We start from the raw sequence: 26,953 nt of genomic DNA, 5'->3' as shown, positions 1-26,953 counted from the left end.
AAGGATGGGTCCTTGGAAGTCAAGTTTTTTTTAATGTGCGTGTTTTCCCCCAGGTTACAAAGGGAAGAGGGGGATGGAGCCTGGTGCCCAGCTGGCTTGCTGCAACCAGAAGACGTACAGTTCCTCCAGATTGACCTGCATAAGCTCTTTTTCATCACCTTGATTGGGACTCAGGGACGGCATGCCCGTGCCACGGGCAAAGAATTCGCCCGTGCTTACCGAATTGACTATAGCCGCAATGGAGAGCGCTGGATCTCCTGGAAGGATCGTCAGGGCAGGAAGGTGGGTGTAGTAGGAATTGAATCGTGGAGCATGCAGAATTCAAGTCAAGTCTCTATGAATTAGACTGCAGAAGGCATGTCCTCTGTTTCTTGCCTGGTGCATCCTACTTTCTTCTGACTCTTCCCTGTTTATCATCAGGCATTCAGTGTCCTCTGTCTTACTTCTGTGTTTGCTATGATGTTGGACTGTTATTCCCCTGACCTGCTTCCCTAAATCACAGCCGTTGCCTTGACTAAAAACTGTGGCTTTTTGCTACCTTTCTGTCCATAGTCAAAACGTTATGTGAATGTCCCTCTGCCAGCTGGACACTCACCTTTAAATTGGAAGCTGCAAAGCAGATTTCTGTTTTGTGATTAAAAAAGAAAGGGAGGTGGCAGAGAAAGGAGATAAGGATCTGGATGTCTGGTAGCAGTGTTTAATGTAGGGAGCTATGGGGAGGAAGAATTATAGAGGGTAGGAAACGTACTCAGCACGCATACCCAAAGGGGCTTCTCTGCAGCAGTCTCCTGCTATCTGCAGACTCAAGCACACGGTGCAGCACTAGCAGCACTCTGGTCATGTTCATAAGCCTTCCTTAAACTTCCTGGGAAGGAATAAGCTTGTCTGAGTTGGATCACCCTGCTTCAAGCTGGCTTGAAAAACCCTGCCTCAGGAGGCTGAAGACCTAAGCCAGATTAGAAAGGTAGCGGGTACAGTGATATTTCTAGCACTGGGGTTGCTTTGGAAGTCACAGCGGGGTCTGTATTTAATGCCAGAGATCGTATTAGGTACTAATACCTAGTAGTATTAGTAAAGACCTTTGGCTTTTAATATTACTTGCCCGTCCCTCAGACTTCGTGTGCTATAAATGCTCTGTTTGTAGGCTGGAAAGAGAAGTTCAAGCGCTGTGGGGGTCACTGTTCTTCACTGGTATGTTGTTAGGTGAAGTCTGCATCTCGAGTAGCACCAGAGTTCAGTTGGTCACAATGTCCACAAGCAGCTAAATGCCCCTTTCTCCCCATCCCAGTCCTGTGAAGGGCAGTGTTCTCAGGCACTCACGTCTGTGTTAGTGTGGTCAGTTATTTGCAAGATCTCCCTCTTAACTCATAATAAGGTAATGAGCATGTATGAGCTGTGAGTGATACTATAATCTAAACTATCCCCTATTCCATTCTGTGTATGTGTAAGTCCACGTATATTCTGTCACTGTGTGCACGTGTTCTCCATCGTGAGACCTAGAAGTTGTCCCTCCTGGTGTCCTTAGAGAAGATGCTTCTGTTCCTCTGCTCCTGTTGTTCTGGGCATGATGTGCACAATGGTGTTTTACTCCTGCCATTTCAGCTCCTCTGAAAAATGACTTTCTGTAAAACATGTACTTTTCAAAATGTGTCAACAGTAAGGGGCATAGTCCATTAGTGAAACCCTTTTTCAAAAGCAGTGTGGTCTGGTCAAATCATTTGGTAAAAATGTCCTGTAAAATCATTCAAGCCTTGCAGTGACATGTAGATGTAGGTGCAAGATCCTGGTATACTTGTTTGTGTGCATTAAAAAGGCCTCTTCCAGTTCTGCAGTTGATAGATGCCCAGTCACTGGGATTTTGGACTGCGATTATGTGAGCCTGTCTTGGCATGTTTCTGTCCAAGGAGGTCAAATGAATGGTTTTGATCTCTAAATAAATAAAAATAAAAATACACGCACACAGAAATACCAACCTTCTCTGGGCTGCTGAGTTTCGGACTTCGCAGGATGTTGGGTCATCAGACATGTAGCATGTGCTGCTCCTCACCAGGAGTCGCTTCCAGCTCTGGTTTGCTCAGTAAAGGCAAACGTTCAAGCTGCTGTCCCCTTGTCTCTGGCACCAGCTAAGGATGGTGCTCTCCAGTGGCACTGATGCTGCAACACTGTGGGGTCCTGGTCCCTCACTGACTTGTGGCATCAGCCACGTGTGGAGGTTTGCCTGCAGCACCGCTCCTTCCCGATACTGTTGGGAGCATTGGTCGGCACCAGCAGCAGCTGGGGCTGGAGACAGGTGCTGAGTTTGTCCACAGGCAGCTTGTCACCGTGTGCTCAGCAACCTAATGGCAGCTTGTGGAGGTACTGTGCAAAATGCATCTTGTCTTCTGTTTCTCTCAGAAGATGTCCATACAGGGCAGGCAAAAATGTCATTTTTTCCCTGCTATGCAGCTGGTTCCTGAAGACAAGGATTATTTATGTCCCTGGTTCATTGGAAGAAGTCATGGGTGTTTCTCCTAGGAAGAGGGATGGTAAGAGGCTGCAGATTCAGAGCCTGTTGAGGAGTCTCAAGAAACAAACTTTTTGACTGTCCTTTACCGAAGAAGAGTTAGTATAGCTCAGTTGGAAGGGACCTACAAAAATCACCAGGTCCCACTGCCTCACCACTTCAGGACTGACCAAAAGTACAAGCGTGTTACCGAGGGCGTTATCCAGCTGCCTCTTGAGCCCCGACAGGCTTGGAGGCCCTGATTGCCTCTCTGGGAAGCCTGTCCGGTGTTTGACCACCCTCACAGTAAATAAACTTGTCCGAGCGTCCAGTCTGACCCTCTCCTGGCACAGCTTTGTGCTGTTCCCACGTGTCCCATCATCGGTGACAGGAGAGCAGGGACCAGCACCTGCCTCTGTGCTTCCCTCAGAGCAGTGAGGCCTCCTCTCGGCCTCCTTTTCTCCAGACTAGATGGCCCAAGTGTCTCAGCCTCTCCTCTTGGGCATGCTTTCCGGCCCTTTTCCCAACTTTGTTGTCCTTTTCTGGATGCATTCAAGTTTCTTAACATCCATTCCGCGTTGTGGAGAACATGTCACGTTGTGCAGACCTGCACTCAGTGTTCAGGCTGAGGCCGCAGCAGTGCTAGGCCTGGTGGGAGTCACCTTGTTTGACCGGCTGGCTAAGCTGTGGTGAATGCACCCCAAAATGCGGTTTGCCTGCTGGCACACTGCCTGCTGGGCACGCTGCTGGCTCACGTTGAGCCTGCTGGCACCAGCACCCCCGCTCCCTTTCTGCAGGGCTGCTCTCCAGCCACTCGTCTCCCAGCCCGTCCCTTTGTCTGGCATTGCTCAGTCCCAGGTGCAGAACCCAGCATTTACCCTTGCCCAATTCCGTGTTGCTGATGATTGCACGATGCTCCAGTCTATCTAGGTGTCTCCTGTCCCTTAAGAGAGTCAGCTTCTGGTTTTGTTTGGTCAGCTGCTGGGACGGTGCAGCTTTGCAGGCCTGTACAACGAGGTGCAGGAAACTTTCCCAGCTCTCCTGGTGCAGTTCAGAGGACCACCAGAGGTGACCTCCTCTCCATTTCAGCAGCCTTTCTGTGCTGTAATCCTGGCTCATCTTCAGAGAGATGCAGCCTTCTGAGCGGCTTCCTTTTGTGGTACCATAAGTTCTCCTGCTTCTCAGTGTGCTCACGAGTCACCCTTATTCTCTGGAGATCTTCCCTGTGAAGGGGAAGCCACTTTTCTGCTCCCTTATTGGCCTCCCTCGTCTTTTAAGTTGCCCGTACACCGGCAGTTGCAATCCATGTAGTCTTCTGAGCAACCTCAGCCTCTGCTTCATCCTTCCCACGAGTAGTATCTTTGGACAGGAGCCCCCACACTTGTTGCTCACTCTTGATGTCAAAAGTGTTTTTATCGTGTCTCCGTAGGTCCAGACCCTTCCAAAATCCCTTAGGCACTTTGTGCCCACCACCAGCAGGGAGGATGGCAGCTTCAGCTGTTTCCACTCGCTGACTGCCAGAATGAGCAGGGGACCCTTCCCAGAACTGCAGTGAGGCTGAGGGGAAGGGGAGGTAAAAGTTCCTGACGTATCAGACCACAGTTCAGCAGGATGGGGTGATTATGGCAGTGCTGTGGGAACTTTCGTCCACCAGCTGCTGCGGCACCTCTGAAATTTTGTTGGCTTGTACAGTGTTTCATAGAGGGTCCTGATGTCCTTTTTCTGCCAGGTAACTAGCGATGAGGGAAAGAGAGGCTATGAACTAGTAACTCTGAAGGTCTCTGCAGCATATGGTCCACATGTGCATTCATCTCCCACCTGCCTTTCTCCTCTCCCCAGAGTACTGCCTGGGTAGGAGAGGGGAGCAGCAGCAGCCGCCCCTCTGCAGGTACTGTGTGGGAAATCTCTCCGGTCTGAAGTGATGGGGTGCAGTTACACCCCTGTACACATGAATCGCACAACAGGGAGAAGTTACTGATAAGGACTTCTCTTCTCCAGGTGATCCAAGGCAACATTGATACGTATGACGTGGTCCTGAAAGATCTTCGGCCTCCCATCATTGCTCGCTTTATCCGGGTGATCCCTGTGACGGAGCTGCCGATGACTGTCTGTATGAGGGTGGAGCTGTACGGCTGTGTCTGGTACGGTAAGTAGCAATTCCCATGCCTGCCACAGGACAGTAGTCCTTGCACAACGCTGACTGGGGCTCACCTGTGTCCCCAAGTATGCAGAGGGAATTCCAGGCCCACCGAACTGCTTCTGTTGGTCCGCATCATAAATGAAAGGATCATGTGGACAGAGATTGATGGAAGGCTGCTGCTGCTGTGTTTCTGAGGTATATGGCCTTCTCTTTTAGATGGTTTGGCATCCTATAGCATTCCTGAAGGAGGGACAATAGCGGCTCCTGGCTTCCCCATCGTTTATCTGAATGACTCGACCTATGATGGCTACCAGGAGCGCAGGTGGGAGAAGTCGTCCTGTTCTCTCTCGGTCACTGTGCAAATTCTCTATTCTTACGTACCTTTTCATTAGTGTCTTGTATCCCCAACTCTTCTTTGGTGAGACCTCTCTGGCTGCAAGCTAGCCTCTTAATTCTCCAAAGCATTTGCTATTTCAGTGGCTTTGTTGTTCCAGGTCCTTTGACATGTTGTTAGTTGCTATTTTAAAGGAGGACATGGGCTCATGATGTGACAGATTCATTCCCCCCAGCTGGCAAGGGCTGGCAGGAAACAAACTTTTGTTTTTGGAAGTTGTTGGTGCTTCTCTTCAAAAGGAAGTCTGTCATTATACAGCTTGGTGCTGTCTTTGTTCATGGCTTCTATTTTTGTGCGGTGTGATGTGATGAGACAGTCCTGATGTATGGGATTGCGGTAAAGCCCTCATCACTCTTGGTCTCTAATTGTGACTATATTCAGTGCACTGATTTCTTTATTGGGTCAGGTGTAGCTTTAAGCTGTCTTTGATACTGCAGATCATAAGGTGCTGCTACTGTTCTGTTGCCCCAGATTGGAGTGGAAGAGCTGGCTGGACCTTCAGCCCATGTAGTCCCAGTGTCCCTGGAGCAGATGAAGGTCCTTCCCCTCTCCATTGCTTTTGTTGCTTCTGGAGTTTGGTATCTGAAGTGCATTCTCCAGCCGACTGCATCTTAAACTGTTGCAGGAGGTCTTCAGGGTAAACTGGGCATCCGAGAAAATGCTCAGCACTTGAACTCTAGGCTTGCACTTGATAACTCTGAGCTTCTGGACAGATTTCAGACACTGTTTTTGAAAAGAAAGCTCTGATGGACTTGAAACAACTTGGAAAGCTGTATCACTCCCTGCAAGAAGCTTCAAGTCAGCAGAGATACCGCTGCCAAAGTGGTCTGAGAGGAAGGTGCCCGATTAATCACTGTAGAGATTTCTTGGGTATGATGCTTTTCCAATTTGGAGTCAAAAAGACTAAAATAACTGGATTTCGACAGCTCATTACAAGGACCATTAATTTTTCATATCATTGAGATTAATTAGATAGGGTGGTGTGTAACTAATGTTTTGAGGTGACTATGGTTTAACCAACAGTTAACTTCTGTGGGAAGAGTTCATTAACAGTCGGAATATGAAATATTAAATAACTTTCAGACATTGTGCAACCACTTTATTTGTTGTAAATGGATTTGAATGTGTTTAGATGGCTTGAAACCTCAGATAGACTTGGGCATGGGTCTCCTCTTGAGGCAGCATATCCCTGCTTGTGCAACAATGTGCCTAATAGGTGACTTCAGTGACCTGTCGTCATCCATTGATTTTTAAGGTGCTTATATTCCAAGTCCTATTTCATATTTCATTAACTTCCATGAAAGTTTTTACTAATGCCTAAAATTCCTTATGCTTAGAGGTAATTTCTAAGTTATTTGTGTTCTATTATGCTTGGGATTAAAATATGGGTTTAAAAAGTACATTCTTCATGAGTGAAGGATGTTGCAAGATACCAAGTAACTACGTTTGAAAGTATCAGATACTAACCCGCACTGAGATAGCAGGAGGTTAGATGTAAAAGAAAAGGTGGGTTTACAGGTGCAGAAAGAAGTAGGTGTTGCACTTAGCTGTCCTGCTCTAACTTAGGAAAATGAGTTTGTTGGGGAATGTCAGGAAGCTCTAAAAGCAGGCACAAAACCCAATGTGCTAAGCGAGGAGTCGTTAGGGCTAGTTGAACTCTAGGTTGCGTGCCTGCCTAGTCTGGAAGCAGGAGTCCACCTTTTCCAACTGTTAGTCCTGCTTTGGAGTTCACAAGGTATGCATGCCTATGCAAATCCCTCTGATTTGAGGGCACACCTGGAATGGGCTTGGGGACCTTCAGCTTATTCAGCTTCAGCATATGCAGCAGCAGCCCAGGTTACAAAGACTGCCCAGAGGAGCTGAATGAAACAAGCCCAAGGAGCGAGCTCGGGCACTAGTACTGCTGAACTCTTTGTGCTTAAGACAAGGGATGTACCAGGAATGACTGCCGAAAGGCAGATGGATCAGGAGTGTTCCACATCTGGCATCTTTTACTCTGTACAGCTTCTCAGCACTGTCCCAGTGGGCTTCGCAATCTCAGATAGGAAGTGAAACGAGGTAGGGTCCTGGGAGAAGAATCTTAATAGCTTTGCAAGTGGGGCCAATAACGCTCTCCTCTTGTACAAGCAGCAATGCCAGAAATAATCCCAGTTACAATTGGCTGTGGCTGGGTGAGCTACCCATGGTCTCATTGCTGTTTTCTGCTTTACTGTGCCTGTCTGCAAAACTTTCCCCCATGGTTTCCCCACGGTAGGGAACTGGTTTCTTCCCATGCAGCTCCATGGTAAAATGCTGCAAGTAAAAGTTGCTGCTTGGAGAACATACGCCATCGCTGTCTGTGGTCTCTGTTTTCCTTCTTGAGAAACTCTGTTTGTAGCTGGGCTTTTCTGTCAGTGCTTGGTATCAGTGCACAGACTCCTGCCTCTTCCAGAGCAGGGGAGGCTTTTAAAAGCCCAGTCTGAACAGAATAAATGTGATGTTGCCTGATAATAGGGAACCAGTTCTTGTCCAGGATGTGTGAAGAGTAAACGAACAAATGTTCTGGTGCCAGCTGAAGGACCCAAGTGCTTTCCCTCTGAGCTCTCCCAGCTGGGGTCTATGTAACTGTTGGCTCTTTCCTGCTAGGCACTTGTACGGCGGCCTGGGCCAGCTGACGGACGGTGTGCTGGGACTGGATGACTTCACGCAGAGCCACCAGTACCGTGTGTGGCCAGGCTATGACTATGTTGGCTGGAAGAACGAGAGCTTCAGCACGGGCTCTGTTGAAATGGAGTTTCAGTTCGACCGACCACGGAACTTCACCTCCATGAAGGTATTCAGCGTTGTCCCTCTGCAGCAGCCTGGGGTGGGCTTTGGGTCTGGGCACTTCCAGGTTACCCCTCTGGGCTCTGTCCCCAAATCCAGAGGATATAAGGTGCCCGACAGACAGCAGAAACTACCAGAGTCAAAATTTGTGCAGGAGATATCCCAGTTTTGCCGGTATAGGTAGGTGAAGCAGTGGAACGCTTGCCTCTCCGGAGCTTGGGCACTCTCCTTTCAGTATTTGGCTTGAATAACTAAGGAATAAAAAGCAGACACCTGAAGCAGTGTTTAGGCAGCCCCTGTTGGCAATTAAGATGAATTTAGGATGCAAGCTGCTTACTGTCTAAGGCCTGCCTGACCCTTGAGGTAAAGGAAGATGGTTGTGTTTCCATTTTCACCAAAAACTTCTCTGGACACCTCGGTCTGCACCTGTGCTGCGAGAACTTACTTAAAACACACAGAGGAGAAGGGTGAGCTGAACTTTTAAAGTCTGTAGTAAACAGCAGAATCTCTTTAAAAGGATCAGTGGCTTTTCTTGTAAAGATTTCAAATGAAGGAGAACCCACCACATCCTTAAGTAAATTGTTTTGGTGGTTACTTACCCTGGTTTTATTTTGTCTATTTTTAACTTGCAACCCCTGGCTCTTAGCCTGCTTTTGCTGGCAAAAAGTAGGAATCCTGCCTTCTCAGAAACTTTTTTGCTTCTATACTGTGACTAAATCACTTTCTTAATATTTGCTTCAGTAAACTAAATTGGCTGAACTTCTCAATGTCCTGTGAGATCCAAGATCACTTTGGTAGCTATCTTCCAATCCTTTGTTTGCCAGTACTCCTTTGGAGGTATAGAAACTGGAACTGGATGCAAGTTTTTCATCAAACTACATAAAAGAATGGTACCAATTTCCTGGCCTTGGACAATTCTTCTTTGTTTATGAATCTTGTGATCATATTAGTCCTCTTAGCCAAAGGGTAAGGAGCCAATGTTCATTAAGACTTTGGTATCGTGCTTAAAGTCAGTTCAAAGTTATTGGCTTCCAGTGCAGAAAGCATTACTTACATTTTGTTCTGGAGTTCACTGCCTTGAAATGAACCAGTCCAGCAAACCCAGACCATTGTTCAATTTAGTTTGAGGAAGCTGTTTGACTTTTGCAATTCTTTTTCTCATTTCACTTATTTGTTGGTGATTGTGCTCTTTCTTTCAGGTCATTCAAAAAAGTAGTGAATAACCTCAAGTGAGGAATACATTGCTACTAGCAAAACACCTAGAAAAGAGTCATTTGTGCCTTTTACATTATAAGACTTACTAGTTGACAAATTTTGGTCAAATTAATATAATTCATGAGTTCATATTATGCTAATTGAAGTCAGGTGTTCTACTGAGTAAATCAGATGCCTTATAAAGATCTTTCATGTAAATGCAGTGATCCTGATCAACCAAACACATAAGCTCATAAAAATAGTTACTTCATTTAATATTTCATTATAAAACTATTGATTAGCATAAATTATTCTTCCTTCATTATTGAATGTGAGCTGTTCAGCTGTGCATTTATTTTGCGCAGACTAGATGGTCTGTAAATGCTTTTTTTTGTGTTATATCTTGATATCTGTTAGCTTCATTCCAGTCTTCTGAACTTCCCCAATATCCAAGAAAGTACTAAAAATAAATGTTAGCAAATATTGCAACTGCATTGCAAACTACTTAGGCTTGCATATTATAAAATTGGACTTCAGTAGGTGGTGTTTGGAATAGAAAGTGTCTCTGTATCAGTCCAAGACATGAACGTATCCAACTCCCATCCAAATATGGCACAGACGGTATATTGCAGACGTCAGGCTTTCCTGCCTCGTTATGGATGACTATATCTCCATATTGAATAATGTTGTCTAAGCTTCATCTGTTCTTAATTATGCTCAAATACCCTTCTTTTGTCTTCTCCCTGCTCACTAGGCCTGTTGTCCTCATTACTGCTTCACTGTTATTCACTGCAAGATTTCAGAGGCCAAGCAATTAATAGGGTTCAGAGCTGCATTCAGTTTGGAAACTGTTGTTGTCGCAGTTGCAAATACTCCACAGTCATTAGGAAATAATTTCTGGAGTCGCTAGGGAGGTTCAGACCACCGTGGCTACGAAAACAGAGGAGCAGGCTGAGGGGCACTGATGGCTTCAAGGATCATCTTATACCTTTGGTTCCTGGTCACTGGCTGCAGTGCCAAATACAGTGGTCCAGGGCTTCAGGATTGCATGGCAGAACTTAAACTGTTGTATTTATGTATTTGAAAAGGGGCAGGGCAATATTTGCATAACGGTTAGGCAGTGTAACAGCGTAAAGGATCCTTACAAGCCTCGTCTCTTTGCAAAGCCCACTTCCTTGGAAGTGCCAGAGACCTGGGAGGGTGCCACGTGTTTGCTGAGTGGTCTGCAGTGCTGCAGCCCGGGGAGGTGGAGATGTCACTTGTGCTGGAGCCTCTTGGTTTGGGTGCAGCCCAGGAGCAGGACAGGGAGAAAGTGCTGCCAGCTCCAGGGAGGGTAAGGCAAACCTCCCAAATACAGATCTGTGAAGTCAGCTCAAAAGCAGTTTGCAAGCTGCTTAGTCTGAAAGCTGAGAGTGTGGAGCCGTAACTCAGAGACAGGAGAGGACGTCTATGTTTCACTGCATTGTTAGCTTGGCAGCACAGTGATGGTGGTTTAAATTCCAGCATCGTTGACTAAACTAGTGGAGTCAGTGCGGCAAGGACAACCTGACGGTGTACTGAGCCACCAGGAGAGGTTGATGGATGCAGGCTTACGTGACGGTATAAAGAAAACGCAGATCCTCAGTTGTCTTCAAGGTGCAACCACAGCAGAAGCCCTGTATGTCAGGGGAACCTTCTTCTCAAGGTTGCACGTATTGCTTGTTTATTTTTTGGAAGAGATTTCTTAGACTGCGGAAGCTGGAGGCTTTCTGAAAGAGGCTCGAGTCCAGGTACATTTTTCTCTTCCCTTGTAGGATCAAGGAGAATTGATCTGATGCTTTAGATGAGTACAGGGTTTGTTTGATCGATTTTTATATGGGCCATTTGAAGAGCATGCCAAAAGGTCACCGTTGTTGTTTTTGTGTGTACAGCTAACAGCTATTTCAGAATCACTTTTTTTGCACAAATGCTCTCATTGCACACTGGGTGGATGGAGCTATGCTGGGACAAGTCACTTACTTTGGGTTAAGAGTATTCATACAGGGGGATGTTAGAAACAGAACGTCTTTGTTAACAGAATCCCTGGGGATTGAATTTGATTTCAATAGATCTTCCTCCTATCTGACCTGTTTTTTTGTTGTTTTGTTTTGTTTTGTTTTGCTAGGTGCATTGCAACAACATGTTTTCCAAGGGGGTGAAGATCTTCCAGAAAGTGGAGTGTCTGTTCAAACCACGCCTGATTGCAGACTGGGAGCCCGAACCTGTTGGAGTGGCAACTGTCTTAGATGACAAAAATCCCAGTGCTAGGTTTGTGACTGTCCCCCTCAATCAGCATGTGGGTAAAGCCATACTTTGCCGCTTCTACTTTGCTGACACCTGGATGATGATGAGCGAGATTTCCTTTCAGTCGGGTGAGTGTTCCTCCAGTCTAGTAGATCTTGGGGAGGGTGGAGAGCAGAAATGACAGTGGGGAGGTGCAGGACCTGTGGGCTTAGTGTAAGACAGTAAGGCACTGTGGGGCTACACAGTGGGGAGAAGGTAGCAGAAACATTGAGAGAGTTGCAAAGGCAGAAAGAAAGGTCCAGCCTACAGAAGATGCTTTTCAAGCTGATACTGATATACATAAGCAAAAATGCAACCAGGGCAACCAAAAATTGGACTGTAGGACATTTCTATTTGAGGCAGTTGCCTGCTGCTCAAGGGGTCGATTTTCACCTGTTTTTACTAAGCATTTTGTTATGAATAATTGAACTACATCTATAGGTAGCAATAAAGTTAGAAGATTGCAGATTTATATATTTAGAAAAACAAACACCACCACCACCACCAACAACAAAAAACCACAAACACAAGAGGCTGAAACTTTTGTTGCTTATGTCTTAACTATAAAACAGAAGTACCATGAGGTGCTTTGAAAAGTTCTGCAAGGGATTCGATAGAGTCTAGGAGAAAACAGCTATCACTGATGCATTAATGTTGTGGCTCTAGCTTTCTGCTCAAAGGTCCATCAGCAGCTATAGTGAGAAGACATTGCTGGAAAGGAGAGCTCTGACTGCAGCTTGTTGCTTATCTTGCTGATAGCAGCCCCTGCTGGCTGCCCTCCCTGTTACATGTGAGATTTAGGCAGGCTCTCAGTCCAGCCCAGGGTGACAATTTTTATAATCGTATTTAAATGAGAAGGAAGGTGGGAGGAAAAAAAAAGCTCTTGATTCAGTCCCCGCTGTCTGGCTGAGCTCAGGGAAGGATGCTGCATGCGCTGGCAGTTTGCTGTGGTCGGGAGGTGTGGGCTGCTCAGTGGAGAGGCTGTGCAGCCTCCTGCAGGCACACTGGGAAGTTCGGAGGGAGCAGATAACTGCTCACGTTGCTCATGATCTGCTATGTGGGTCTCAGCCCAGTCCCACTTGGGAAGGCAGGGGTTATGGTCAGGATTGCACAGACTGCTGGCAGAAGCAGAGAGATTTTGTTGGACTGACACCTTCCCTTCCCTCCCACAGACATGGAGAGCGTAAATCCTATTTTGGTTACGGTAGCCACAAGCACAACAGATCTCCTGGAAACAGCACACAACGTTACCGAGGGCACCTGGGGTAAGGACTTCTGTCACTAAGGTCTCAAGTGTTGGGGGATTTCATAGTAACATCCTAGCTCATGTAGCGTCTCCTTCTCTGGAGACCTGGGTATGGCCTGGTTATTGCCCTTGCACACAGGGCTGAGTCTTGCAGTCCTCCAAGCCTCACCTGTGTCTTCTGGCCTAGGCTGCCTCAGAGCAAGTGGGCCGAATGCGCACATGCAGCCAGTGAAACTCTGAGAGCTGTCTGCCTTAACATGGGTCCATCCAAGGAATCTGTTCCAATGCTAAGAACAGTGTGTGGTTGCAGAAGCCCTCTGCACAGTTCTTAGCTGTGAGCCTCCACAGTGAGAATTTGTGATTAGAGCAAAATGGGAGCAGAGCTAATGTTAATACTCTTCTGTACCAGCCTATAGAAAAGGACGTGGTCTCATGGAAGTCAGCCAGCACGTATAACAACCTGTGCTTTGTTGATGGCAGATTGTTCTTAATTCCTCTGTGATTGCAGAAACCACATCTTCTGTAACCAGCACCTGGATAGGAGAGAAGGCAGATGATTCCAATACCTCCATCCTCGTGGGCTGCCTTGTGGCTATTATTCTTCTGCTCCTGATGATTATAGTCATTATTCTTTGGAAGCAGTATGTTCAGAAAAGGTTGGAAAAGGTAATACAATGGGGCTACTTTGCAGGCACAAGTTTAGTTCTAAGTATTAACCCAAAAGAGCTCTGAATTATGCGGGAAAGTACAGGGTTTTCCCTGCTCCATCTAGTAGCTAAATCTCTGTTCCCACAGCAGGGGAAGATGCAGGTCCTATCCAAGACATTACTGGAAATTGCTGCAGTTGCAGCCAGTACATTACTCAACAACTGAGCATCACCTCAGCAGTTTTTTCTCTTTTTTGGAAGGCCCCACGCCGAATCCTGGAGGAAGATGCCACAGTTCGCCTCTCCTTCTATAGCTACACCATCGCCAACAACCAGACACAGATCCACCAGTCAAATCCCACCTATGAACGTGCTTTTCCACTGGATTTGGAATATCACCAGCCAGCTACACTGCTCCATAAGCTTCCAGAGCTCTCCCAAAGTGCAGAGGATTCAGGTAATATAATCATCAGTTACCAGAAGTTAGGTATTTATTCTTTTATTATTTCCCTCACCTGTGAGTATGTGCCAGTTTCCAGTGTCTGACTAATGTTCTCTGACTACAATGCAGTACTAACCCAGGGACATAAGACAGTATTCTGAAGTTCTGAAACTTTTTAGTATGTAACCTCGGTAGATGAAGCACCAGCCCCACTAGAGGGTGGTGGCCTTTTATTATTCTCTTTAAAAATTGTTTATACGTTAGCCAGGTCATCTTCTAGGAGCTGGTTTTGGCGAGTACAGCAGCAAGTCATCGTTTGTCTCAGCCCCTTGGCAGTGGAATCACTGCCTGCAGCACTCCCAGGCTGCCCAGACTGGCTGGTGGAAGAGGCGAAGGCCTTTAGCACCTCTCCCTGCAGCAAAGGCTCTTTGAAATTCCCATAGAAAAAGCAGAGGCAAATGCAGCAGGGGGTTGTCAGTGGTGCACTGGCTTCCAGCCCCTGGGGAGCTTTTGGATGCACACAGAAGGGAACACGTCCAAGAGGCTTTTGTACTCAGTGATGGCACTGCTGATTAACGAGTGTAAGGGCAGTGCTGCATTCCTCAAGCACCAACAATGTGCTAAGGTCCAGCATTATGCTACAGAAGGAGATTGATTTGGACTGAGTCAGGATGTGAATTTAAAGCAGAACGATAGTTCTGGGTATTACTGACCATACAGGGAGTTAATTATAAAGAGTTATCCCATGGTGGTTATGTGAATAAGCTGTAAGAGGTATAGGGTAGCATGATAACAGAGTACGTAGAAAATGGAGACTTCAATCTCCAGAGAGGAATCTAGAGCAAGTTTGATGTTGCAAGCAACATTCCGTACGTCAGGTAAAAGGAACAGATCAAATTTAGGATGAATCAGAAACAAGTAACTACTTCAGACTCATGCCTCCATGTCTGGACAAGAATTTTAGCTCTCTGGATAGATCAGGGAGCTGATTAACACAAATTCACTCAACTCACAGGCATTTGTTCTGGAGTTGGAAGAAGTGCAGCTCGTCCTGGTTTAAGCCCTAGTTAAAACAAAGTGCAGTCTTCCATCTCGATGTACGCTGCTGTAAGGTTAACAGGCGTGCAGCTGGGCTTGGTTCCCAGAGGTCTGCAGGGTTCAGAGGAGTGGAAGCCAGGCTATACTGGTTTTAAGGGAGCGAGAGTGTCTGACTCCCCATCTTTGTTTTTTTCCTCAGTGTGCAGCGGGGACTATGCTGAGCCTGACCTGACCAAGTCTACGCCTCACCAAGGCTTTCAGAACAATGTTCCTCACTACGCTGAAACAGATATTGTCCACCTCCAAGGCGTGACAGGCAACAACATGTATGCAGTCCCAGCCCTCACTGTGGATTCACTTACCAAGAAGGACATCTCAGTAGGCGAATTCCCACGGCAGCAGCTACGACTCAAGGAGAAGCTGGGAGAAGGACAGTTTGGAGAGGTACAGCCATTCTCTTCCGTGCTTTCTCTAACAGGAAGGAATTGAGTGGCACAGTGAATCCTCTCAGCTGCCTTTCTGGCACAGCTGCACACATGGATGGGGACCGGGGGGCCTGCATCCCAGTATTGTATTTAGTACATGTCCTAGCTCTAGAGTCGTAGAACGGTTTGGGTAGGAAGGGACCTCTAAAGATCATCGAGTTCTAACCCCCCCGCCATGGGCTGGGACACCTTCCCCTAGACCAGGTCGCTCAATTACACTGATGTCCTTTAAGGGCAGGCTTCATAGAGCCCAGTTCTGCACCTCTGAGGCTACTGCCCGGTGCCGTGTGTGAGTCTTTCATAGCAGATGAGCTTTACAAACACGAGCTGTTTGCTGCCTCTATCCCTATTTATGGCCCTATAGAAAAGGCCTGGGAGTGTGAGTTCAGACTGTTTCATGCTCTACCACGGACACCTCAAACGTGTGATTAATGTCAGCTCTAGCAGTGATTCCAGCCAAGGCAGACTCATCCTGGGTGTAAAAAGAGCTTTCACATTAACAGGTGGAGGTTCTGATGGGGCTCTGCACGTTGGCCCTGGCCAAGACAGACACTGCCCAGGCATTGTGGTGCCCTTGCATATTTTCTGGCATCACTGCTTGCTCAAGCCCCAGTCTGTGTCAGAAGCCTCAGGCAGCATGATACACGCATCTGTCTCCTGCCAAGCTCTCTCTTTACTCCTTGGGCCTCTTCTGAGCTGTGAATGTTTTCCCCTCTCTTTTTCTTCACTCCCTGCTTTGTGTCCACGCATTACTGAGCCAGATTTTCCCCTCGTTTGCTCCCTCTTCCTCTCTCTTTTATCCTCCCCAGCTTTTCCTCAAACACAACCTTAAAAATTCTGTTTGCTCCATTTTGGCAAAGCACAGCTCTTTACTGACTGCTTTCTCATCTGTGGATGTCCATACTTTTCATTCAATACTTTTAGTTTCTTGTTCTACTGACAGCACACTTTCCCTGTCCCCCCTGTCACTTCTTTCTGGATCAATCAGAGTAGTGGAAAGGTGCTAACATCCTCAATCTCTTCACCTGGCTGTCAGTGCAGTCCCTTTTGTGGTGTGAATCCTGCTGTCTTGGTTTGTACTCCAAAAATGAGTTGTTTTTTTTTCTCACTGTTTTGCTTCTGTTTTTTCTTTCCTACTCATTCCTTTCCTTCTAATAACTGTCAAAGCTTTCTCCTCCTCCTCCTTTGTGTTGTTAAACAGCAGCAGACAGGCTCTCCATTCCCGTTTTCCTTGGAGTTTGATTCATGGCCTGCATCTTTCCTTGCGTCACAGGCTCTTTTCCTCATTTTTGCAAATCTGCTGCGTCACTGTGCTTCCTTCTCTGCTTCTCACCTTTGTAGTCTCACCAAACTGGTCATCATCCTACGCTCTGCTCCTCTGCTCTGGCTTAGCATGCAATTTTGCTTCTAGCAACATGGCTCATCCATGCTTTTTTCACCTCTCACCCAGGGCTTCCATAACTTTCAAGGCATTTTTTCTGCTCCTAACTTTCTGCTTTCTGGACTCAGTGATACACTGTGAGCACTTACAATACAAGCTCTCAGCACCATGGCTCTCTTTCTTATTCCTGGCTTATGCAGCTGGTCTGTACTTGATGTTGTTGCTAGACTTCCAGAATTTAAGGAGAGTGAGTCTCGTGACTGTACTTTCACCCCAGCAGATTTCATTCTCCATGTAACTGCAGCAGCCTTTTTGTACTTCTGTTTCTGAATTGTAGCTTTATCCATTTTCTATGCTGTCTCCTCTTTCTCTTCACCATGTTTCTTGCATAAGTTCTTGGTGCATTGTAAAATATATAAACAATATAACATATATAAGCGATATGAAATTAAGCTCCCATTATGTTCACCTTTCTGCTAGCACATCTGGTCTGCTCCCCTCCTTCAGTCCTTTTTCCTATCCTGCACACTCAGTTTGTCTGTTTTACCTACTCCAGCATTTCTTGCCCAGTTCTCCTCTTAAACGTGCATTCTGATAACTTCTTAAGCAAATGTTTTATTGCATCCCTTCCCCCACCTTCTCTTTTATACAACCCTGGCAGTAATTTCATGTCTTTACTGTTTGTTTTTTTTTTTTGATCTGAAGAAACTTTGAATTCTGTGCTTTCCTAAGAGCATTCACCTCTTCACCTTTGAGTACATTCGCAGGTGAGGTGTTCACACCACACACACACATGCACTGCTCCCCTTTTTTTCTGGAATTTATTTGGAAAGCTGTCTGTAATTTCTGGACGCTCCTCAGTTAAGTCTGAGCAGTGACTCAAGCCAGGCTAGGCTGCAGGACAGTTCTGTACGTGTACAGCTGTTGTGATGTGCTGTATATATGCCAAATGTGCTGCAGCCACGTTGTCTGCATGCACATGCATCGTAACGCAGACAGCTCCAGGCACAGTGGCCTTCCTGAATATCTCCAGTGCTTGCTGGGCAAGTTGGACCCCCCCAGTCATGTACTGAGCCGTTGATACGCATGTGGAGTAAATTCAATGCCGTGGGGAAACATTAGGCTGCAATCCATGTCTGTTTCTACATTGTGGGCTAAATAGTGTACACACACAGTCTTGTCCAGGATTTTTGGCCGATCTGTGGGCTATTTGTCATCAGAACGATGTCACTTCCATTAGATCATTCACTTGGCCATTCTGCCAGTGCTGACCAAATTGATGACCTCAGTGTGTCGTCGTTTTGCTCTGGCTTTCTGCGTGTGCACGCTCTCATAGCTGCCATTGCTTTCTGCAGGTGCACCTCTGTGAAGCTGATGGCCTGCTGGAGTTCCTGGGGGTCTCTTCTTCAGAATTCACTCACCAGCCGGTTCTAGTAGCAGTGAAGATGCTAAGATCAGATGTCAACAAAACAGCCAGGTAAGTACATCCCCTATGCCAACCACCTGAGAAGGAAAGCAAATACTCCCCAGGCAACAGTTTCACATGGTTTAACACCATTGACTCTGTAAGAGAGAAGCCTCGGAGGGTGCTGAGTGTTTGTGTAAGGAACAGGATGTAAGCAGAGAGCTGACAGTAGGAACAGACGACGTCAAACTGAAATGCTGTATTAGTCCTGTTTTCTGGGGAAGGGGTAGATGCTGCACACAAGCCCAGAACCATCTCTCAAACTCACTGTATGCAGATGTGTAAAAGTCTCTGTGGTCAGGGACTTTCCTACATGCTGCTTCTGCTTTCTTTAAACCAAGGAATAGTTTAGGACTCAAACCTCCGTTTTCTATTTTACAAGAAATGATTTCCTGAAAGAGATCAAAATCATGTCACGGCTGAAGAACCCAAATATCATCCGGCTTCTGGGGGTGTGCGTGCGTGATGACCCACTGTGCATGATAACAGAGTACATGGAGAATGGAGACCTCAATCAGTTCCTGTCGCAGAGGGAGATCTACAGTAAATTTGCAATTTCAAACAACATTCCCTGTGTCAGGTAAGAGGAGCTGCCCATGTTTAGGATGAATTGGTGATACAGAGCTGCCGGTTTCTTGTGCTGTGCTTTCCAGGCAGTGACCTTCCAGCCTGGCCACTGCCACAGCACATACTGTGGGTACTAGTCCCACTTTGCGTGGGACATTGTTCTTGAGGCCTCCAGAGATGCATGTTCCTGTGAAGTGTCCCTGGCTGGGGGCTGTTCTGGTCACAGTGACCATCTGACATACGTTGTTTACTGATGTACCCATCCGTTTACATTAGTGGGCTTGCATCAAATACTTCATTAAGTGGCAAACCAGATGCATTACAGCTAGAGTTTTGGGATGAAAATCAAGAATTTCTCTTAGGCTTTTGAGATGTTTTGTACATTCTCTGGATGCCTAAAAAATATTACATAAGGGAAGCTGAGTGTGGAGCTTCATTGAAGGAAAGATTTCATCAGCTGACAGAAGGAGAGTATTTCACTGGCAAACACAAATGTTTTCTGTCTGCAGTGGCGCTTATCTCCCTCCTCCGTGGAAGGATTAAATCTAACATGAAAACATCTCTACTGTTGCAGAAATTCGTTCCTCACAGATGAGAGTTGCACATACAGCTATCATGTACTCAGCTTGATTAAAGAAAACTGACCAGAAATCACTGCATTGCTTAGCCTTTGGCATGTACGCCCACAAAGAAATTAATTTATTTTTAGTTAAAGAGCTAGGCAGTTAGGCAGAGCAAGTTCTGTTGATGGACTGGACAAGAGATGTCTTACCATGTCTAGACAACACCCCTGCTTCTGCCAGTAGCTGGCAGTGGTTAGTGGTCCTGTCTGGGAACGTCAGGCAACAGAGTCATGACACACCAGGAGCTGCTGTAGGATGGGAGAGGATTTACATCTGAGTTGATGCGTGTTCCAGCTCTCTCCAGTCTCCTGTCTCTTCCACACAATAGAAAGAGCTTTCACATCTAGACTCGGTTTCTCTTTTTTTTTCCTGGCCATAGCTTCGGACTATCTTTTTTCTTCTCCTCCTCACCCCTCATCTGACTTCAGCACTGGCATTCACGGGGTTCTTCCCTGCTTTCCATTACTTGGCCCTACCCATAAGTTTTCCTTTCTCTTCCAGCTGCTCTTTCAGCCTCTCCTTTTGTCCCTCCCAACCAGATAGAGTTTCACGTTAAAGGAAGCCTGTGTGGCTGGCTCAGATATCTGTCTGTGTAGGAGTTAGTTACTGATATTGAAATGAATGCCCCTGCCAAAAGTGCAGCTTGTCTCTCTGCCAGTTCCTATGGGTGTCTGATTGATGTGGCAAGGTCCAGCTGTCCGTACAGCTCTTCGGTGTTTGAAATGCATCTCCCACTGCCTCTCTGGCTATGTAGCAAGTCATGAAGATGAGTCTGCTGAGAAGTGTCTGCTCCTCCATACGCAGAGCTACATGCTCTGGGCACTGGGAGCCAGAAGAGAGCTGCTGGCAAGGCCTGCCAGAATGCAGAGGGGATGGGGTGGACTGGGCATCTTGGGTTGGAAGAGGAGCATCGCCAAGCAGGGAGACAAGGCGGCAGCTGATCAGGGGGAAGGGAGAAGGTAGGACCTGGAGGCTAAGCCCCCTCTAAAGGAGAAAGCCAACAGCCAGGTTAACAAGGTAAAAGTGGGTGCCGGAGTTCCTTCTCTGGGGACACGATGGCTCCATGCAGATCAGGAGAAGCATTGAGCTAACAATGGGACAGGGCTGAGTGTCACCTGCCTGAGCCGTGGGGGTCACAGCCAGGAGGGAAGTGGTGCCCAGACCCCCCGGCTGGTGCTGTGTCAGGGGAAAGGGGCTGCCTCTGAAGCTCTGTAGCAGCAGCTTAGCTGTTGATTAGAACAGGTAGATTGGATATGTTATCATTAGATATGTCATTTAATTTAGATAAAATGATAAAGCTTCTGTCATTGCTACCAGAACACTGAGTAAGGCTTTTTTTTTCTTGAGCTTTACAGAGAAATACTAACTGTGAACAGTTCATTAGATTTGTTTTGACAAGTGCTTGTTTATATGAAGTGTTTGAGCATGCACAGTGGGAAAGAAGCTGAGCATCACAAAATAATGGTGTGTGAAGAATGCTGAAAGTCAGGTGGTCCAAATTCTGTCTGTGTATTATGCAACTTTTTATTAAAACTATCTTCATTTTGGTAATGGGAAAATTGAAATTTTAACAAATGGAAAATACATCAGTTTACATATTTAGTTATATTAAACGTAAAAAGTAAGCTCTCTTTAATGTTATGTCACATGTTTACTAATACAAGTATGTGATAATGACTGTTTGAAATACTAAACTAAGCAATTTTTAAGACTTGAAATTCTGAGATTGTACAGCTTCATTTTTCCTGGCTTTCTATGAAAAGTTGGTGCTTTGTTGCATGATCTCTTTGAAAATCTTGATATTAATGCTTGATATTAAATACCTAAGGGATGTCAAATCCTAAAGGCCCTGAATTTCAGGGACAGGTTGTCTGTTCTTGCTTCTGCAGCTCAAGAACTTGGCCTAGCCTGGCAGGTTGGGATGTTAGTGCCCTAGACAGTTTAGTTTCACTGTTAGGGCAAAAAAAATAAAATGTCAGGTCACTGTAGTACATCAAATGCAAGATAAAGCAGTAAGAAATGCCAAGGAAGAGTTGAGTGCCAAGAAATGTACTGACTTTGTTTTGTCATCTTTCAATGCAGCTACTCTAACCTGCTGTACATGGCCACCCAGATTGCCTCTGGAATGAAGTATTTAGCATCTCTGAACTTCGTGCACAGAGACCTGGCAACTCGCAACTGCCTGGTGGGGAACAACTACACCATCAAGATCGCAGACTTTGGCATGAGCAGGAATCTTTACAGTGGGGATTACTACCGTATCCAGGGCAGAGCGGTGCTGCCGATACGTTGGATGGCCTGGGAAAGCATCCTCCTGGTAGGCACTGCACAAAACCATTCTGTCTCCCTTCCTCTGGTTCTCACTATACCCCCGAACTTGTAACGTGTATGTGTAACGGTCTTTACAGCTACAGATGGCCTCTGGTGAGTTGTCTGTTGGGTTGTGTTGGACGTATCTAAATCTAATAGCCTGGAAAAGGAGGGTGCCCTTGCAAATACAGCACAGATTATCTGGAGCCTAATTTGTGTTCTGTTTCTGACATTCAGGATTCCTGCTGGAATCATAAGCAACTCGTCTTTCTGAGCTTGCTTCCCCAGCTGTGAAGCCTAGAGGGGCAGGAACAAAACTTGATGAGCATCAAGTGCCAAGTCTGGGCTTGAGGTTGGGGTTTTGTTTTGTGTTTAAGGGTCCTGCTGGCTCCCCTCAGGAGATTGTTCAACAACCCAAACACACCCAATCCAGAGGCGATTCCTAGTATTCATCCCAATATTTCTTTCTCAAACAAGTTGTTAGGTCATGTAGTTATACTTCCTTACAATTCTTCTATGTACTTGGAGGGGGTATTGTAATTATGGCTGCCATAAAGGCTGATGGGCCTAAACTTTTCTAAGTTCACCCTCTTTTCATGGCTACAGCTTCATCTAGACTATAAATCACTCCTCTCCTTTCTTGTGTGAATATCTTCCAAACCTTTGCAGGCTACCAGGGTTGCCAGATAAGCCTGGACAATCCGTGTCTGGGCTGTTTTCTGACAAAACAAGCCCTCCAGCCCCCGATTGTTGTGTGCTATTTTGTGAGCAATCTTTAGCTTCTTTTTCCTTCAGAAACATATTGTTCCAAACACATCCAGTTTGGGCGCATTTTTTTAAAGACAGAAAGCAGGGCAGAGAGCTGACTGTCACCAACTTTGTCATGTGCAAAGATCTAAATTATTCTGGCCTTCCTCTAAGAGTCTGCTTCAGCTCTGCTTTCACCCCTAGGGCTTTGCTCCTTGTTCAAAGGTTTTTCTGTGCTGCACTGCTGTGCTTTGGGTGGAGGTATGCAGCAGCTCTCCACCCCGCTGCCACAGCCCACAGCATTGTGCTACTGCTGGAGGCAAATGCAGACTTCCTCAGGAGGGATGGTAGTCTCTAGCTTTCTCTGACACTTTCCCCCTGTTTCAAGAGGTTTGCCCCAGTGAAAGCTGCACTTTATCAGGGACCGTGGGTCCACAAAGACATGGTGCTCCTGCCCTGCAAAGCAGCAGTGTCGTGCTTTGGTCCCTTTGTGCATTGCTCAGAGCAGGTCACCTGCTCTACTGTCTTTACGGAGAGCGTTTTCCCAGGTGTGAATCCTTGTGTTTAGAGAGAGAAGACTGAAATAGCCTTTGCCAAATATGCACTGTGAGCAAACCAGGCTTACAACATCCTTTCTGTTCACAGGGCAAGTTCACCACTGCCAGTGATGTCTGGGCATTTGGGGTCACCCTCTGGGAGATGTTCATACTGTGTAAGGAGCAACCTTACAGCCTCCTCTCAGATGAGCAAGTCATCGAGAACACGGGAGAGTTCTTCCGGAGCCAGGGAAGGCAGGTAAGAAAGCAAATGTGACTTCTTCCTTCACTTGACCTTGATTGCATCCAAACTGATCTCCTTGGGACCCTTCTGCTGGCCTTACATCATCTGCAAAAGTCCCTGCTTCTATTACTCGTCTTTTCAAATGTGTCCCACCTCTCTTGCCCTTCGTCCAGGCTCATTGGACTGGCTTTCCTCTCTTGGAGTCCCACTGGAAGAGCCTCCTGGCTTGTCCAGTGCTTCTTCCATGTTATAAGCTATTCTGTTTCAATCTGCCTTTGCACTGTCCTCCTTAGCTTTTCTGGGCTGTCCTACGCAAACCTTTTGCTCTTTTGCTTTGTCAGTTTTCTCTGCCCTTAGTGTTTCCTCTAAAAGACAAGGAGGCACTCACTGAGGTGGGGAAGGAGGAATTGCTAGTACCCAGGGGTTAGATACTCCCTGTGATATCTCTGTCTATGCTGAGGAGCTTTTGGCCATCCCTAGTTGCTGAAAGGCTTTTCTGTCTCATTATCCTCTGTTGCTCCAGGCAGGAGTGTACAGTTCACTGTTGTTGCCTTCGTATCTTTCGTAACAGAAATATCAGTGACGATGGTAAATAGAGCATGACAATCCAGCACCACTGAGGATCGATGTGCCCCAAGAGTGGATGTCCAGTTGTTACTCTTCTCCCCGCATTGACATTTAGTACCAAATAAGTTAAAGGATTAAGGGAAATAAAATAATGCAAGGTTTTATTCATTGTCTCCCAGATATTAATGATCTAGTGAAGAGTCTAAAAGATCAGTGTATTGAAATGAGAGGAAAGAAAAAAAAATTGCCAACCTGTGCTGTAGATAAGCTCTAAAAGGTGTTTTTTCTGTCTCTGCTAACAAGCTGTCACGATGCTTAGAAAGCCTCATGGGTTGTCTACGGTGAGTGAAAGTATTTGGATTTTATTGTGGTAAATTTGGTTTTGGTTTGTGTTTTTCTGTCACTTGGAACACAAATCTCTCTGAAGCATTCATGTTTCCTGCGGGACAAAGGACTGTTTTATGACCGGCTCATCAAACAAGTTGGCAAAGTGTCTGCAGTGCCATCTGAGGTGGTGTCGCAGCTCCATGCAGGCTTCGCTGCCAGATTCACGCTTAATGGATTTCAAACATTGCATGACTGCTGTGTCTTGTAACGCCTAGACTGAAGCTGTCCTGTGGTTTTCATTTAGTCAAGGTTTGATTCTTTTAAAGAGCAAACACTGAACTTGCTGTATTCTTCTTTTCAGATCTATCTCTCCCAGACTCCTCTGTGCCCTAACCCTGTGTTTGACCTGATGCTGAAATGCTGGAGCAGGGATATAAAAGATCGTCCCACTTTTGACATGATTCACCACTTCCTGCTAGAACAAATGGAATCAAACATTTGACTCCAGAAAAAGAGACAAACTGTTGAGAACAGAGTGACTCTGGTGTCTCTTTGCCTGTACCTCATAGGAAGATGGTCAGGCCACCTTGCTCTCCTCCCTTGACTGTACCGTATTTAATTGAGACGTCCATGGCAGCTGCTCGTTCTATTGGCCATGGTCTGACGCGCAGGACCAGAGGATCTCATTTGGTTGAAAAATCATCTCCTCTTCTGAATCATTTCCTGGGAATACTGTGAGAGGGGTTTTGTTAGATACCCACACACCTTTGGGAAAGACGAATGAGTAAAACTTTACAAGGGACTTGGAGCTCTCTCCTGGTTGGAACAGAAAGGTGCCAGCCTGAGTGAGAGCCACAATTCAAGAACAGATTTGTAGAAGTAAAGACTTCAGTCTTCTAAAACTATTCCATTAAATCAAATGGAAGTCTTGTGCACATTAGCAAGTGTTTCTGTAGGCTCTTGCTAGAGATGATATGTATAGTAAGAAACTAGAACTGACTAGAGCTAGGAAATGGTTTAACAGACTTGAGAACTGACGGAGCTGGATTTAGCAACCCTTTGGAATTAATGCTACCAGGGTCTACGGAGGATGCTGATAGAGTCCAAGATCATGTTCTTTTTTCCTGTGGTTGTTAAGCACTGCTTTTGTTATATATGTGCATTTTCCCCACACTGGATTTTTTTTTTCTAGAAAAAAGAAAATTAAAAAAATGAATGTTAAAGGTCATAGGAAGGTCACTACAGAAGATCTTCTCTTGACCTGCAAATTAAGGCTAGGGTAGGGAGTTTGTATTGAAAAGTAGCTGATACTGTACTACTGTCACTACGTAGATTTATTAGCCTAATGAACTTGTAGCCACAATGGACTGATGTGCAATTAATCCTGTATAAGTACCCATTAATATGAGATCTCTAAGTCGATGCTGTTAAGTGTGCAGGGGGAACTTAGATTTGGTGAAAGCGAATGGCTGAGAGCAGCACCCGCTATGTCACTTGTCATAGCTCACGTGAGAGGAGAAGGAACAGGGCACGTGCCATCGCCGGCACGCACCTGCGCACACACTCGGATTTATTTCTAGCATCTGCAGTCCCTCTTCAGGTCTGCAGCAGGTTTAGCGCTGTCAGCCAGGCAGATGCACTTCGGCCCAGGCTCTGTTACTGCTGTGATCAAATCTGGCATCAGGGTGGGACTGCCACATCCCGCCAGTTCTGATCAGGGTGGCTTTGCGTCTGATTTTGGATGCTTCCTGTACAACACGAGACAACTCATTCCTTGAACCGGGGTTGTCTTTTTGTTTGTTGTGTCACAAATGGCTCGTTCTCTGGAATATTTTATAGGGCTCTGAAATACCCTTGGAGTGGGTCAGAGAATTCAGCTTGTTTCTACAGTACATCCATTGTGGATTTATCAGGTGCCTGGGGAATACTCTGCTGTTCCCTTTGTAACTGTTTAGCAAGATATTACGGACCAAACTGAGTATTTCATAAGCTGGGAGGTTAAAGTTCAGCACTTTTTGTTTTGTTTTGTTTTATTTTTATTTTTCCAAACAGCATCCAGTATAACATGTATTTCCAGTAAAGGTTATAAAGATAATTCCTATCTTGGCCAGAAGCATAGTGTTCACTGTGCTACGAGCTACATAGTGTCTGTGCTACGAGCTCTGTAAGCGGACACCGCTGACGGAGGGAATGCCAAAACAGCTCTAATAAGAGGGTAATTATGGCTGTTACGTTGAAGGAGAAAACCTGCCCCTGCGTTGGCAGACGCCAGGACTGAGTGTGCTGTGTCTGCTCCCCAGGCAGAACAAAGCTGGTCCTGAAGCTTCCCAGCTGCCGCCGGTTGTCCTGCTGCAGGTCGGTGTGGGAGTCCCCGGACTGCATGTAGGCATCGTGGGCTGGGCTGGTCCTCTGAGCAGCCTTCACGTGATGGAGCACGAGGCATCTCACGCCCTGCGAGGGCTGCACGGGCTCAGGTGGCTCTCACCGCAAAGCAGGTGTTTGTCCCCTTCAACCTGAAGGGGCCCCGGGTGGGCTGCTGCTGCCACACGTGTGCCATAAGTGCCTGGCGTGGGTGACAGGAGTCAAAGCTGTTGTGGTCATGTATGCAGCCGTGCGCTGGTGGCTGGTGAGCCACGCGTTGGTGTTATTGCTGGAGAGTTTCCATCCTGTCCTGGAAAACAGACCCGAGTAATACACAGCCATGTGCGTGATCTCCTGTGTTTTGGAGCTCAGAGGTACCAGAACGCTGTAATGTCACCTGGGTGGGCTTTGTCCTTCTGTTATGTCAGGACGTGCTGTTCCTCCACTGACATACTGACATACGAAGTTTCTCTCATATCAATAAATTCTAATGATAACCTTGACAAAAGTGAATTTCTGCTTATTTTTTTTATTTTACTTAGGTCTAGGTGTCTGCACTGAGGGCAGATATTTTGGTGTGACTGTTCAATAACTTTGGTAAGTCTGCGACCCCAGGTTTGGAAGGAGCAGCCAGTGCAATGCAGCTGCTGT

The 26,953-nt window shown here is 46.3% G+C and overlaps 1 protein-coding gene across 3 annotated transcripts in view; it reads left to right on the top strand.

Moving 5' to 3' along the window:
* LOC106037098 (discoidin domain-containing receptor 2-like) overlaps positions 1 to 26,815 on the top strand; it is a 60,344-nt gene extending 33,529 nt beyond the window's left edge. For all 3 annotated transcript variants that reach the window (XM_048050674.2, XM_066980524.1, XM_013182841.3), the window contains exons 4-17: positions 54 to 282; positions 4,481 to 4,628; positions 4,839 to 4,944; positions 7,642 to 7,828; positions 11,159 to 11,405; positions 12,489 to 12,581; positions 13,071 to 13,228; positions 13,471 to 13,666; positions 14,889 to 15,133; positions 17,911 to 18,032; positions 18,403 to 18,600; positions 21,293 to 21,527; positions 22,913 to 23,062; positions 24,303 to 26,815. In XM_048050674.2, coding sequence (XP_047906631.1) covers positions 54 to 282; positions 4,481 to 4,628; positions 4,839 to 4,944; positions 7,642 to 7,828; positions 11,159 to 11,405; positions 12,489 to 12,581; positions 13,071 to 13,228; positions 13,471 to 13,666; positions 14,889 to 15,133; positions 17,911 to 18,032; positions 18,403 to 18,600; positions 21,293 to 21,527; positions 22,913 to 23,062; positions 24,303 to 24,443 — 2,455 coding nt within the window. In that variant the 3' untranslated portion in view covers positions 24,444 to 26,815. The remainder of the gene's footprint in view (positions 1 to 53; positions 283 to 4,480; positions 4,629 to 4,838; positions 4,945 to 7,641; positions 7,829 to 11,158; positions 11,406 to 12,488; positions 12,582 to 13,070; positions 13,229 to 13,470; positions 13,667 to 14,888; positions 15,134 to 17,910; positions 18,033 to 18,402; positions 18,601 to 21,292; positions 21,528 to 22,912; positions 23,063 to 24,302) is intronic.
* The last annotated feature ends 138 nt before the right edge of the window (positions 26,816 to 26,953 follow it).

The sequence above is a fragment of the Anser cygnoides genome, chromosome 20, assembly GCF_040182565.1.
Source record: "Anser cygnoides isolate HZ-2024a breed goose chromosome 20, Taihu_goose_T2T_genome, whole genome shotgun sequence".
NCBI lineage: Eukaryota > Metazoa > Chordata > Aves > Anseriformes > Anatidae > Anser > Anser cygnoides.
Note: the sequence above shows the minus strand (reverse complement) of the source record. Positions and strands in the feature narration are given on the sequence as shown.